The sequence below is a fragment of the Actinia tenebrosa genome, unplaced genomic scaffold (genome assembly GCF_029948245.1).
Source record: "Actinia tenebrosa isolate PJP-AT-01 unplaced genomic scaffold, QUT_ActTen_1.0 PGA_scaffold7__59_contigs__length_16204524, whole genome shotgun sequence".
NCBI classification, from domain to species: domain Eukaryota; kingdom Metazoa; phylum Cnidaria; class Anthozoa; order Actiniaria; family Actiniidae; genus Actinia; species Actinia tenebrosa.
The window spans coordinates 11,148,611-11,163,485 of record NW_028292584.1 but is presented as its reverse complement, the minus strand read 5'-3'; the positions used below and the strand labels follow the sequence as shown (position 1 = coordinate 11,163,485).

Sequence of the window (14,875 nt, the reverse complement as noted above, 5' to 3'; positions counted from 1 at the left end):
TCAAGTATATAATATCTATACACCAATGTTAGCGATCAAATTATTCTGATTATCATACCCCTATTATTTATCAGTACCTTTCATTTTCTCGTAACGTTAGCGTTTTAGTCCTGAGATTCGTAAAAACAGTGATTGGCGGAAGTATATATAGTAGTTTTTAAATAGAATTCTTCGAAGAATTTCAAGGTGAACATTGCCACCTCTCCAACATAATAACCAATCGTTCTAACTTCCTTCTCTTCCTAGAAAGTTTCGTATGAATGCCTCTATTTATAAATCATTAAGTTTGGTGGTTTTCTAGTCATTACTTAAAAATATATACTACCACATAAATTAGATACCTGATAAGCATGGAACATCCGTGTTTGCTGTGACTTCGAACATACTGTTGTGTTTTTAAAGATTTTCCTGAAGCCAACATCGAACTCGTCTACGTTCAAGTTCAAGGACAATAGGTTGAGTTTTGTTTCTTGCAGGACTTGGACTCAGTCGTATTTGATAGATGATAAATATATATTTATGTTATTATGTTTTCTTAGTTAGCTGTATTAATTCACGATCGGTTACTAACGAGCGAGCGTCTTTTACCTCTTTAGCATCCCAGGCCAAGTCGCCTTTCAGTATATGCAATACGTATATTTACCGTTGTGCTATCAGTTACGTGTAAAGTGTAACGGATGACGTCGGATTGCGTTATTTCCTTCCTAAAAGTTGACCTTGAATATGTTAGACTTCAAACCATGTATCCGTGGAATAATAGCACAAAACCTAAATAGCACTATATAATTTTATTTCACTTGTTTTCGATTGTTTCATTGGTGCTATGTCGTACTAATTAGTTACTACCATTTCCGAATATGATTTGCACTCTATCTTAAGCTAGGGAGAACTTTATTTGCTAACAAAAAACTACTGCTATAAAAACAAAAAACTACTGCTATAAAAACAAAATATAATAAGTCTGTCTGATTGTATGATGGTGAAGGTCATTTTGCATTTCGAAAGTCGGACTATTGTACAATCAAATTATGCCTCGATTGCTAATTTCTAATATTCGAATAGTCTCTAACTCAGCTTTTACTGCTGTCCGAACAGAGGCTGTCAGTATATGCCGAAGACCAAGGCGGCTTTTCAGCGTAATCAAGCTACGACTGCTTATTTTTATTGCAAATTTCGAATCAGTAACTTACTTTCACGTGTTACATCGCTTTCAGGCTACTATTTCCTGGCTTAGTTCGATCCATTTGGGTTCGACTTCGTTTTCGCCACGTTATCGCAACTGAAACTCAGCTGAAGACCGCATGAAAGTAATACAAGTCATATATTACTCGTAAAACATATATAGGGAACCTTTAAGCCCAACTAGATTTCCCACCATGTTTCATTTAAATTTTCTCGGTCGAAATACGTCATCGAATGAGTGCTTCCTAGAAGTGATTGATGTCATGTGATCATGTTCCGAGAACAACGAAATCGAATCTCTCACTTGACTCTGGTGATGATATTTTTGAAGAATAATTATAAAGGTTGGATGTTTATATGTAAAGGGATAAATCACTAATCAAGAGGAATTTATTCATTGTTCAAGAACCAGGACTAAGTAAGTGTTATAAATAGAACATATTCTAACCATCTCATCTTCTCATCTTCATATTCTAACCAGTTGAAACCGGTTTAGCAATGTTTTGCCTGATTCGTAGAAAGAACTCGAGTCGGGCACTACATGGAACTACTGTTAACCAAATATATCGGTAACCACGGTACCTATGAACGGATGAAACTATGAAAGTATACTATAACGATTTATTTGATTGACAGTAGTCTTGTTTGATTTCTCTGTCTCGACTGATGTCCCGATCACCGTGTAGCAGTAAAACAATCGTCCAGGCGTTCATCACTTGATACCAACGACAACATATAGATTACCTACTATGTTTTGGATCGTACAGTCTCTTAAAAAAAGCTTCCATGTTTTCTGACTCGATGCCCCCCAATTACGTTCGTTGTTCGCTTGTGACTTACAACGTTCGTATGCATGTATCTTCACTATGTTTCAGTCTTTCCGATCTTCAATTATCGTGTATGTCACTCTGCTCTCCATTGTTTCTGGTAAAGACGCAGTAATCGGACAATAAATTTATAGAATGGAACCCTTTACTCGAAAAAGACTGTTAGATCATCAGTAAAATCTAGTTCACTGATATTCTAGATGAATATTTTTTTCTAAATAGTCGAGTCGTAGGAACGCGGGAATTCAATTCGATTCGAAGGGGATCAAACCGGTTGTCCTTGGGCTAGACTCTTCGATAGTAATTATGCTTGATTTCTAAAGCACTTTTTCGTCTGGTTCTAGAGTAGACGACAACATTCTCAACCGAAAAATGATTTATCGATGAGTTGAATATATAAAGGGTTTCCGAGAAAATACATAATTGACTCTATCCGTGAGTTCGATGTTAACTAGTTAACTAACCAGAATTTCAAATTATTGAGTTATAAAACTGTTGCCTGTCAATTCTAAAATATACTTTTTGGATGTTGAATATTAGAAACGGCACATATTTTAAACTACTGCGGAACTATACCAATTTTTATTAACATATTATTTTGAAGAGAATTTTCTTACTTCCTCACAGCGCGACAGCTGGCATGCATCGTGTATTTCTTGGAAAAACCCATTCTCGTACCCAGACTCTTCTCAGACGTTTTACAGAATCAGTGTAACCATGATCATTATGTTATTTATATGATAGTATTATTATGTGGAGTTTGGAATACCTGTGGTGTTACTACAGTGCCGGTTTATTTGATTTCTTAAGCAATGGTCAATGCTTAGCGTGCGTAAATCTATTTATGGTGCATGCAGATAGTTGGGAGAGCACTCTGGTAGCGTAAGGGTTGCACAAGGCGGAGCCGAGTGCAACTCGAGCTACCAGAGTGCTCTCCCAACTATCCAAGGGCACCAACAATTGATTTACGCACTGCTATAGCATTGATCATTGCTTTTATAACATTAAGAACAACTTTACACGATAAAAACTGTATATTTCGCTCTGATCAAATCACAGATTCTCCTAAGATGCGAGCACGATACTTTACGAACTAAATTTGAAATCAGTCAAGTCTCTTGTTCGGAGCAAATTAACTCAATTTGTATTTTAAACTTCATTTTTAAAACTTTTTCTGAAAAATTCATGCAAGGGAAGCAGTTTTAAATGCCTTCACTCTATTTGATTCGTTCTTTATTATCATTTATTACTACGGCCTACTATATCTCAATTACTCTTAGCAGCTACTCAGCTCGATTAGTCTAGCTATTCTGAGTAGCTATTACCAATACCTGTTTCAAAATTATCTTGTAGAGAAACTTTGAAAAATTATGGTAATAAAGCTCAATCAATCCTAATTGTATTCTTGAACGTTTTCATTCACAAGAAAGTTTTAAAGTTAATTTGACTGAGGAGAAGTCGATTTAGCGATCTTCGTTGGCGCTTGGCTGCATCCCAAATTATCTGAACATTTTAAACTGTAATTTTTTTCGAAAACTAAGTCGAAAGAATGCATCAGTGGCTTTACTTGGACAAGAGTAGCCATCGTGGTGTTTTGCTGGACTACTGTGGCGACCTGTACAGCGGAATGAGAAAGAAAAACTGAACCAATTGACTTTTCAACTGCAAGACTTAAATGTAATCTGCCGTCTGTATGGGCACTTACAAGGTCGAGCCGCAAATCGAACGCTGATACACTGGTATACATTTCTTATCAAATCAATTCATGTTCTAAAAAAAATTTCCAGTTTGATGCATGTCTCATGATCAACGATTAAATAAAATTTACATTAAAATTTGAATATTTTCGTTTGCACATTACGTTATACAATACAATACAATACAATACAATTTTATTTGCTCATACAAGAAAATTTACATGAAATGTGAAAAACAACTATAGAAAACAACTAAGAAAATAAAGAATAGATAATTGTGAAAAGAACATAATTCAGAGCCTGTCATCTTGGATGAATTTCCCCCCAAAAAAACTTGTCAATTAGTTCTTTTTAACACTAGTTTTTAGATAGTTATCAGTTCTTTTATTATATCATTCAACGTGTCTTTTGCCATTTAATTCCCCTGGAAATGATCGAAAACCACCAGATTGACTTTGATGTAATGATTTTTATTGCGCTACCCTCATTAAATATTCACGAACTTGAAAATGTAAATTCACGCGACCTAATTTGCATGCACCGTAGTGTTAAAAACAGTAAATGAATATTTTGAAGCTGCAAACCGATGCCTATTTGACTTTAGTCGAACAAAATTCGAATGCGAAGCCGGACTTAGGGCACGTCTTTCAAAAGTATTATTCTTTTTACACGATTTAAATACATGTATGTACTGTTTAAAAAACGAGTAGGAGTGTTTTATCAGGTATAAAAGCACGAGGCGTAGCCGAGTGCTTTAATACCTGATAAAACACTCCTACTCGTTTTTTGAACTGCTTAAAACACTCATTAACAATTTATAAGATTTTGGTTCAACTGGAGCCACCATACACGTCACGAACATGGGTTTTTATACTTCGATAGAGATTTGACGTCACGGGCATGCGCAACCAGATTCAATAGAAGTTCCCACACGTTGGATATTGCGTGCCAAGGCAAAGACAGGCACGTTAGTCAAAGATCTTTAAGGTTGACTATGGCCTTGATGAAGCTCTATGTCTTCATCTAAACTTGGATGCATACTTCATCACTGATGAAGTCATCCTCATAGTATTCGGAGTGGTCTTTATATAAAGATCACATGTGTCTTTATATAAAATCACTCGAATACTAATGAAGAGAGGACTTTATCGGGTATAAAGGTTCATGCACATGACGTGTATGGTGGCTCCAATTGGACCATAAGCTTATGCATTATTAATGAGTGTTTTAAATACTGTTTATAACCTAAGTCTATATCATACACACCGATGTAGCGATTAAATTATTCTGATTATCACATCGGTATTTATACCTTAAAAAGCATATCAGTTTCTTGTAACGTTTACGCTACATGATCATAATCCTAGTACTGAGAAATGAAAGTAACTGGCCAGAATATAGTAGTTAATGGATAATCATAGTGAGTATTCTACATATAAATTATTTGAAGAATTTTAGAAGAAAAGGCTTGCATGGCCCCCTCTACAACACAATGACGAGTCATTCCAACTTCCTTCTCTTCATAGAAAGTGGCGCATGGATGCTTTTATTTAAAATTACGTATGGTGGTTGTCTAGGCACTATTTAGAAATAGAGCCTATATACGACTATAATAATAAAAGTAGTTACATGATAGGCATGTTAAACCAGTGTCTGCTACTTCTATAACGTTTTTTTTATTTCTTTTTTTAAAGATTTTCCTTAGCCAAAGATCTAACTTCTACGTGCATGTTCAACTGCGTTCGGCTAGGACAGACAATTGGAGTTTGTTTCTTCCAGGACTTGGTACTTGTAGTTGGTAGATGATATGTGTAGATTTAGGTGGCTCGTATGTCTTAATTTATCGTATTTTCTCGGTTACTGACGAGCTTCATTTACGTCTTTATATAATCCCCGGCCAACGATCTTTCTCGTTAGTTGAGCCGCTTTATGGTAGGCTATACGAATATTCACCGCTGTGCTATCAAAAACGTAACTTCCTTTCATGTGTAGTATGGCTCTCATCTACTTTGTAGCTTTCGATCCACAACTTCGTTTTCGTCAGGTTATCGCAACTGAAACTCAACTGAAAGCCTCGTGAAAGTAATCGAAGTCTTATGACTCGTATTACAGTATATAAGGAACCTTTAAGCCCAATTTTCACCGCTTTCCGTATGTCAGTCGAAGTACGCCTTTCGAGGGTAAACTTGTGTCGCCAGCGTAAACATATAAAGTTTGTATTTAATCATTTTATTATCCACTCAGTTACCCTGGGTGCCAGAGGCCGTCGCCCCCAATCCCCACACGGCCTCTGGCACCCAGGGTACCACTCAGTCTGAGCAAAAATATATTCCGGAAGTGACCTCAAGTGAATTCCAAGAATTATGTGGGAACTCCTAGCCTATTTTGACTATGTGATTTACGAAGAAAGTGAAAGGTTTGATTATATATATTCTAATGAAAATACGCGTGAGATTATTACTAGTGTTAGAATAAAAAGGAGGAAAATATAACCAATTATTTGCAAGAGAAGTTCATCGTTCAAGAAGCAAGAGTAAGTCCATATTATTTAAAACAATATTTCTAACCAGCTGAAACAGGTTTGACCAGTGTTTGTTTTCAATGCCACGCAGAATGGAATATTCCGCAGGCAATATACATGGGACTATCGTCAGATAAGTTCGTTGGTCGCTTGTGATGGACAACGTTATTATTCCGGTACTCTTCGTTATCATTTCAGCTTTTAATAAAGGAAATTTATATGAATATTGAAATTTATATATAATTTATATATCATTTCAGTTTTTCCGATCTTCAAAATATCGATCGTGTATCTCTGCTCTGTAGTGTTTCTTGTAGAGACACCGAAATCGGACGATAAATTTATGAAATGGATCATTTTACTCGAGAAGATTTTTTAGAATAGAATCTAAATTTACGGTATCTTGAAGATCATATCGTCATCAGTAAAATCGAGTTCACTAATATTCTAGTAAAATAGTTATTGTAAATAGTCGTTACTCGTCAACAGATCTTAAATAAATCAGTCGTAGGAACGTAGGTATTCAACTCTAGTCGAAAGGGAAAACCTGTGCTTCTTGGGCTAAAGCTTCGATAGTGAATATGCTTCGATTCCTAAAGCACTCCGTAGACGAATATGCAACGTTTTCCATCGAAAAAAATAACTCGTAATTTATCGATTAGTGGAGTAAATAAGGGGTTTTCGAGAAAAGACAGTACAATATTTCAAAACTGCTGAGCTATGATATTATTTACTAATACATTATTTTGAAGAGTTGATTTTCTTACTTCCGTACAACGCGAGGCCATCCTGTATATTTCTTGGAAATGAACTCCCCATTCTCGTACCCAGACTCTCGGTGGCATTTGTGGCGTACGTTGCTAATAATAGAGAGTTTTAGATTGACTTTTTTCTCCCCGCAAACGGCAAACGTGACCACGTTTTCATAGTTTTCTTGTATTTTACTTTACTATTTACAAACCTTCTCACCAAGCGCAACTACTCTTTTGTTTTTCTACTACTTGGACTTTTTTGCGATTCTTTTTCAGTCATTTAAAAGAAGTTTTTACTGGTCAACTGACGTTTCACGTTTGCCGTGAACGTGTAAATCTAAAACTCTCTAATAAGTCATCTTTCACCACTGTGAGTTCAACAGTTCGGGTCGCCGGGGCGAGTCCTGCGGTGGTCATATTTGAATTGAGTTTGTTCGATTTGTTGTTCTCTCCTGTGCCAAGAGGGTTTTTCTCCGCGTTCTCCGGTTTTCCTCCCTCCGAAAAAATCAATATGTGACGAGCGTTGTGTGCATAAAATAGTACATGTAGTTGTAGTGAGTGTGAGTGAAAGCAGGCCTACATCAGCGAAAGCTGCCAGAATATAATAAGCCTGCTCTAACAAACAAAATACTACATTTATAACTAATTCTACAGGATTATGGGAACCGCATAAGCATTATGTGGTGTTTGGAATACCTGTTGTGTTAATTTGCGTTATGAAAATATATTTTCTAATTAATTAATTTTAATTAATCTAATTATTTTTTTCTGTTTTATCGTTTATAATAACAATAATAAAAAATGTGAAATGCGCTATATAAGAACTTCTTATTTTGATTTTTTTGTTTGCTTGTTTGACTTAACGCCATTTTGATAAATTATTATTATATATAGGTAAATATGTTCCTTCTTGAAAAAGCCCGATCAGTGTATTACAACTATTTTCTCCAAGCTGTTCCATTTACGATGGTCATTTTTGCACTAGATCCTGCAGGTACGTTAGTTCCTTAAAGTGCACATGAACCCTTCGACAATACTTGCAGTAGTGATTCTACATGAAGTAAATAGTTGAATGGTAAAATATTTCTTGATTTGAGGGATTCGTCTCAAGACATTTTATGATCAAAACGACGCTAAATTAATTGAAATGGCATGTAAATGGGTCAGGAGGTATTAAACCACTCGACTTATTGACTCTTTGGCCTTGAGGCAAGAAAAGTAATGGCGATCATATTTGTTTTTTTTTTTAAAACCTCTTTTTTTCTTTTTCTTTTTTTTTTTTTTTTTTTTTTCGGCCGAAAGTTTCTTAACACGTATATTTATGGCAGCGTTAGCCTCTTTCTAAACATTTTTTTAGTCGAATAAAAGATGTTCAAATTTTAGACAATTTTAGTCCAAGTGCTACTTTAATTTGGATACCATTGTCCTTTAAATGTTGCGTCCGTATATGATAACTAATCTTGTATTCTTTTCCAGTTGGGATTTCATGGTTTGCTGTACCAGATAAACACACCAACGTACAACAAGGACGTCCTTTTAGCCTGCGCTGGCATTACAAGATGGACGACAACGAAACATTTTGGTCCTCTGAGATTGAATTTTTTGTAGACTCTAAACCATACCCCACTACCATGGCTTCAAGACATATGGGAGAAAATACGTATTATAAACATCAAAGAAATGATCCTTCATTCTCAGTTTTTGGTAAATATAACGTTACCCTTTCTGTGCGGCACAGTGATGAGATTGGACATAATATCACCTACTGTTGTCAAATATGGTGGAAATCAGTAGCTGCAAGAGGAAAAGAAAGAAAATGTTCTAAAATATTCGTTTATGGTAAATATTATTACAGTTGCAGTTGCATAATTATTCTTTAAATAATTTGATAAACGATTATACATTTCCTAGGTCCAAGTCCCTTGTCTTTTCCAAATTGGTTCTTATGATTTTTTTTGTTTTAATTTCTAACTTTAATTTAATTCAATTTATATATATATATACATATTTAAGCCGAGCCACAGATTCCCTATCATATACCACTACTGTCCTGTAAGCAAGGCGATTCCATCAAACTACAATGTAATACAACAGGGATCCCATCACCACATGTTGAGTGGATCCACGATGATACCCTTCAACGGATTGGCAGCTCTTCAGATATTTCATTGAACATAACTGGCAGAAGATCAGGAGGGCAATATTGCTGTGATGCAGATAATGGATTCGGTAGAGATACAGCCTGCACAGCAGTAAATGTCACAGGTATGTATAGAATTACTTGTAGAATTTTGCATGACGCATTGTAACAAACGATGTAACAAATGTATAACATCATCACCTCATGAAGGCTGTGAATAATTGTATTGAAAAAGTGTCACTCAAATATCGAGCTTCAGCACAACTCTACATCTCTGCAATAAGAGTACTATGCTCAAATAAACTCGACTGGCTTGGCTGAGCGTTTAAGACTGATGTAGATGACTAAGGTTAGAATCAAAGTTAATGTTCAATTGTCTTTTTTTCAACAATATATATATAACCTGTCCTCATGGAATGATTCTTACCCAAGTACGTAAAATATACAGTAAATGGCAGGTTACTTGAACTGGGTCATGGGTCGATAACAGATGCAAGGAAGGATGCCATACTATCCGATAGTGTTGAAAACATGCTAAAAAGATGTTGGTAAAGCATAACTGGAATTTTTAAAAAATGTACATTTCAAGTCAGTTCACCTTGTTGCTAAAATAAAAGTTTTTAATGTGTAAATGTAATATATCACAAAGCTAATCAATGCCTGGTTGTTTGACTTCACTGCTCTTTTACCTTTGCTTTCAGAATATGAGCCAGAAAATACAAGACTGGAAGTAAAACATATAAACAGTGGCGATGTCAATATCATTCACATAGAATGCAAAGCTGTTGCTTCGCCTCCTGCCAATCAGTTCATAATGACAATTGATGATAAAGAGTACAATTCGAGTAATGGTGTAATCGAAGTACCAGCTCCAAGCACAGAAAAAATATACCACATAGCTGCGAATTGCATTCCACGCAATAAATATGGACATGGACCAATGAAGAAAGATGTTTTTCGAGTTAACGGTAAGAAAACAGAAGAAAATGAAAATTTTTATGCCAATCAAAAAGAAGAAGGAAAAAAATCTAATATTAAATCGTGTGTGGTCATACATATATTTTGTGTGTTTATTGCTCGCTGAATGCAACGAGTTTGGTTTCATTCTAGCTCCCTCTGAGATTTATCCTCATTTAAGGTAACGTACGAAAAGACAACCCCTTTCCTAAAAAAATAGCAATACGTGTATAAGACACAAAGATACAAAAACAAAAACGCACACACCACACACACAAACAAAATAAATAATTAAGCAATGTAAATAAAATGAAGTTCTCTTTTTGTTTTGTTTTTGCGAGCCAGCTCCTCCAACCTTCATAACTCCACTACCCACGTTTTACAACATGACGATCAGCGGCATAACTATGAAATGCGAAACTAAAGGAATCCCAACTCCAACTATCTCATGGATCAGTGAGGACTCGGGAAATATCGTAAGCACTGGAAAATATTACAACGTCTCTTATGTAAAGTGTGCTACAAAAACGATGACGTTTTTCTGCAACGCAAAGAACGAAATTGGGAACATCCGTAGCCCAGAAATACGTGTTAATGGTAAGGAACTATTTATAAGATATACAACTAAAAACTTTTTGGTATTACTTCCGCTGTGGTATACTTTGGAAAACGTTATAATCACATTTCCAGCAGTGCTTATCGTCTCAGAATCACTCATTAACATGTTCGACCAGTCACATCGCGAGAAGCTCTATATCCAAGTTTAATTATACAATTAATTTAATTATTCAATTATACTAAAAAAAAATTTTTCTGCTTTACAAGAACGCCGTTTAGGGACGGACCATTATATTTTTGAGGGGGGGGGGGGGGGGGGGGGGTGGGCAAAAAGCCAAACAAAAATTCGAGCACAGCTTTAAAGAGTGAACTAAAAAAATAGTGTATAAGGAAAATGTCAGAGAAAGATTCCAAATTATGTCCATAAAAATTCCTGCACAGCCATGAGGCGTAAAAAAAACCTCCTGCATAAAATAGATTGCCCGCCCCCCTAAAAAATCTAATGGTCCGTCCCTTATTCGGTTCAATTTCTTTCAGTGATGACCAAGCACAACTGCAGTACAGCTGACAAAGGTATGTATATCACATTCATTTGACTTGTAAAGACTCGATGGCTTTTGATCGTAATTGTACAGGTTGATTAAAGAAGCAAAGACCTTTTCTGATACCAAATGTTCCATCTTTAATTAGCCAATATTTCGGCTTGCAGCTCGAGGATGCGCAAGGGAGGTGAATAAAAATGTAACTTGCATTTGAGCTTTTATGTCCTTAAAGAAATACGTATTAATAGATCCAGAACGGAGAAAAACGAAAATTTACCGCCCTCCCCCTTTCCGAAATTCTATATATATATATTTTTCATTTCGCCAACTTAAAGTTTTTCGCTCCAAGGCTCACAAAACGGGACTTCCGCTGAATTTCCTCATTATCAACTCATGACTGTTTGATGCAAAGGATGTATACCTACTGTATAGTATACTTGGAGAATACAACTTGGCACAGGAAACATGTCTGTTTTGTTAAATACCTAATTTCTTTCTCAATACAGAGTTAACTTAATCTGTTTCATGCCAGGTTTAGATGGAACTACTCCAACGGCTTTAAAATCAGAGATAATCGCTGCGATAACCTGCGCATGCATTCTCGTGGGATTAGTCGTCGCTGTTGCCGTAGGTTTCAGGATGTGGATAAAAGCTTCAAAAGGTACACAGCTGAGTCATCAATGTGATAAATAATGAAGTTTATTTTTTTAAAAAATTCAAAGTTTCTCTGCGTAGCATCACTGTCTTTCCAGAATTACCAGTACTGAAAGATTGGTATAATTATATATATATATATTGAAAGTTTTTCCTACTTTTCTCTTGTCAGTTTGCTTATCTTATCGATCGTGTGGCTAAGCCCAGATTTGCAGATGCTGATGTTGTCATTGTTGTCGTTATAGTATATAATTGCTGACAGCGCTGTTGTTGCTCTTTATTTTTTGTTGTTGCTGTCGTGGACTTGTTTATTTTATTATTCCAAATAAAATTAATCTAAAATAAACATATGTTTCTTTTCTCACAGTAAAAAATATGGACGAGAATATATACAACGAACCAATAGATGCTGTTGATCTGGGACGCGAAGAACCGTTGTCCCTTGCAAGAATCACATCTACCAATGATGATTATGCAACAGTTGAAGAATTTGGTGTTCCCACATCATTGATTCATGTTGAAACCAACGTGCACCCTACAGGAGAAGAACCACTGTATGAGCGATTGGTGCCTATTGAGATATGACATTACCGATACAGGATGGCAAGGAATTGGCCCTTTGCCATATCACGTAATCTAACCCTATACCCATAATAAATCTTGAACATGTGTCAAATTCACTAGCACACGGCCAGAAAGGAAAAGAGCTCTTACATATTAGTGAAAAGGCGAAGTTTCAGCGCATAACTTTCGACATGGGAAAAATGATATTAAATATGAATTTAAACACCACGTACATAAAGATTTGCATGGGGAATTCTCGTGGTTGGCAAGAAATTGCATTCGATTTTATGTTTGAAACTATTCATCGTATAGTCAATGAATCCTTCTCAAAAACACACCCAAACACACCACACACAAAACAAACTTGGATGCGAAGCTAATACTAAAATAAAAGCAAAATTTCACTTTTACTCTATCGCACTTGTAGCATTTCTTTGGTATTTCGAATTCTATTCCGGCTATAGCCTCGAATTAAAGACAATTTTGAGGAAGATCCCTATCATGCTCCACCTTATTATTATCAAGGCGCCCTTTTTAACTCGTGGATACGCGAAGCGTAGAAACGAGTTATTGCGAGGGGTCTGAATATGCAAATGTGTCACTCGCTCACTCACTCGCTCACTAAGATGTTAGCAGATCGATAATTAAACGTTTAGTGATCGTCTTACGTCATTTGTTTACGAATGGTACGCGACACTAGCAAGCACAAAGCTCTTATACCATATAGATTACTTTGTTATTTTATATGAGGAAACGAAATGCTCATGTTCCATGTGGGATACGTTTCTAGCACTTGTAGACGCCGTGGGGGCCCACTGTGCATGCGCACACTCGCACATAGTTTTATCTTCGAATTATTCATATTAAAAGAATCAAGGAAAGATGTAAGTTGAAGTAAAATTATACGATTTACACCTGAAATAAAATTTCAATGAGTTAGACCTTTTTTTCTGATGTATTTTAAAAAAGTAAACAAAAACGCTTATTAGGTACGACGTCAACATTTCGATTTCAGACTGAGACTCGTAGATTGAGCCGGTTATCGAAAAAAATAATTAGAACTCAAGAAGAGAGTCTGATTTCAAGCTCTGGAGGACTTTATTTTCCATAGGGACAGCTCAAAGTCACGGCGGTATTCAGCAATAAAATCTCATAAACTCGATCGAGAGAAGTCTTATTATTACTGATCAACAGTTGTATTTAGTAAATTAAACTTCTTAAGAAAATAATCAATGTAGATGTATACGTAGATCGTAGAAAAAATAACAAAAGACGAAAAAAAGACCAATTCCAATGTAGTTTTGAAGGAAGCTCGGCCAGTTTTGTCATTTAAATAAGCCGTTCTGAATAAAAAGTAGATTGATCGCCACGCATTACAAGATTACAAACAGTCGAAGCAATGCTCAGATTGTATGTTGAAATGTGCGAAGGTCTAACGAGAATTCGCTACAATAAATAATCATTAATTTACCGACTTGGATGAAGGCAAAATAAATAGCATTTATAAACGCATTTCTATAAAATATTTGCTCAGTTCACAGTGTAAATAAATAGTTTCATCCGAAACAAATGTAGGAGCCGTGACCATTGAAGGTCAAGATAAGTAGTAATGTAAATCAACACGCATAACGCAACGCTTTATGTTTGTCGTCCCGATCGACCGATTATCTTGTATATTTAGTTTTTGAGCTCGTAGGTCGAATGTTTGCTGGAATAAAACGCACAGCCCGCCTTTGAAATTAAAAACAGAGAAAGCGTTTTCAAATAAATCTTTTTCAATTATACTCTATACTTGACTCGGTTGACTCTATCGAAGTCGTAGTCGAAGTTCAGAGAATTAATTCATCACAGAAATCGCTTTCAAACTCAACAAAATAGCGAAGAACTAGGTGTTAAAAGGAAAATAAAAAGAACGATTACTCATCTTACTAGATAAATTGAGTATTCAAAATATTAAATCGAGCGAAGTATTTGGAATCCTTTGAGAATGTCAACAAGCTGAGGGCACAGGAAGACCAATCTAAATATTCGAAAAGTGCAACAAGTATCCACGAGTTCGCCTAAGGGCCTTTGATTTATTGTTTTTGGTGATCATTTTGCCACAGCTGCTCGTTTGGTTGTAGTTTTATCAAGAGCGTAGTAAAATGAACTTATTTACACTAATATTACAAAACGCCAGGTGCATTTTATGTATATCAAATAACTAGAGTTTACTACGGATTTCATTGAAGTGTGGCACGCATTAAAAAAATCGTCTGCGAATTTGCGAGACGCTTGTGACTCCACCCACTTGGAGGTGTGATTTTGTTTGCATATTATTATTATTATTACAATTATGCTAATTTCTTCTATAAATATCGGGTTAGTTTCAGATAGTTAGTTAGAGAGAAGAGAAAGAGAGATATAGATTCGTTAGTCGTGAAAAAGTCTTGTAACTACTAGTACTTGTGAGCGTCAATAAAGATCCCGTGGAAACTCTAA

At 35.7% G+C, this 14,875-nt stretch overlaps 2 protein-coding genes across 8 annotated transcripts in view; one reads left to right on the top strand and one right to left on the bottom strand.

The window, feature by feature from the left end:
- The window catches only part of LOC116288057 (uncharacterized), a 34,332-nt gene extending 32,959 nt beyond the window's left edge, over window positions 1-1,373 (bottom strand). Inside the window, exon 1 of one of the 3 annotated variants that reach the window (XM_089040047.1) lies at window positions 1,191-1,373. In XM_089040047.1, the coding sequence (XP_088896173.1) occupies window position 1,191 (1 nt within the window). In that variant the 5' untranslated portion in view covers window positions 1,192-1,373. The other 2 variants (XM_089040045.1, XM_089040046.1) reach the window with 2 other exon arrangements.
- Window positions 1-14,875, top strand: part of LOC116291037 (neural cell adhesion molecule 2) — a 48,211-nt gene extending 33,336 nt beyond the window's left edge. The window contains exons 1-10 of one of the 5 annotated variants that reach the window (XM_089040049.1): window positions 1,477-1,600; window positions 5,401-5,491; window positions 7,874-7,973; window positions 8,456-8,818; window positions 8,993-9,244; window positions 9,821-10,087; window positions 10,422-10,673; window positions 11,172-11,207; window positions 11,709-11,837; window positions 12,198-14,875. In XM_089040049.1, the coding sequence (XP_088896175.1) occupies window positions 5,435-5,491; window positions 7,874-7,973; window positions 8,456-8,818; window positions 8,993-9,244; window positions 9,821-10,087; window positions 10,422-10,673; window positions 11,172-11,207; window positions 11,709-11,837; window positions 12,198-12,415 (1,674 nt within the window). In that variant the 5' untranslated portion in view covers window positions 1,477-1,600; window positions 5,401-5,434 and the 3' untranslated portion in view covers window positions 12,416-14,875. Of the gene's footprint in view, window positions 1-1,467; window positions 1,601-5,400; window positions 5,492-5,870; window positions 5,919-6,107; window positions 6,240-7,873; window positions 7,974-8,455; window positions 8,819-8,992; window positions 9,245-9,820; window positions 10,088-10,421; window positions 10,674-11,171; window positions 11,208-11,708; window positions 11,838-12,197 lie in introns of those variants that run through there. The other 4 variants (XM_089040050.1, XM_089040052.1, XM_089040051.1 and 1 more) reach the window with 4 other exon arrangements.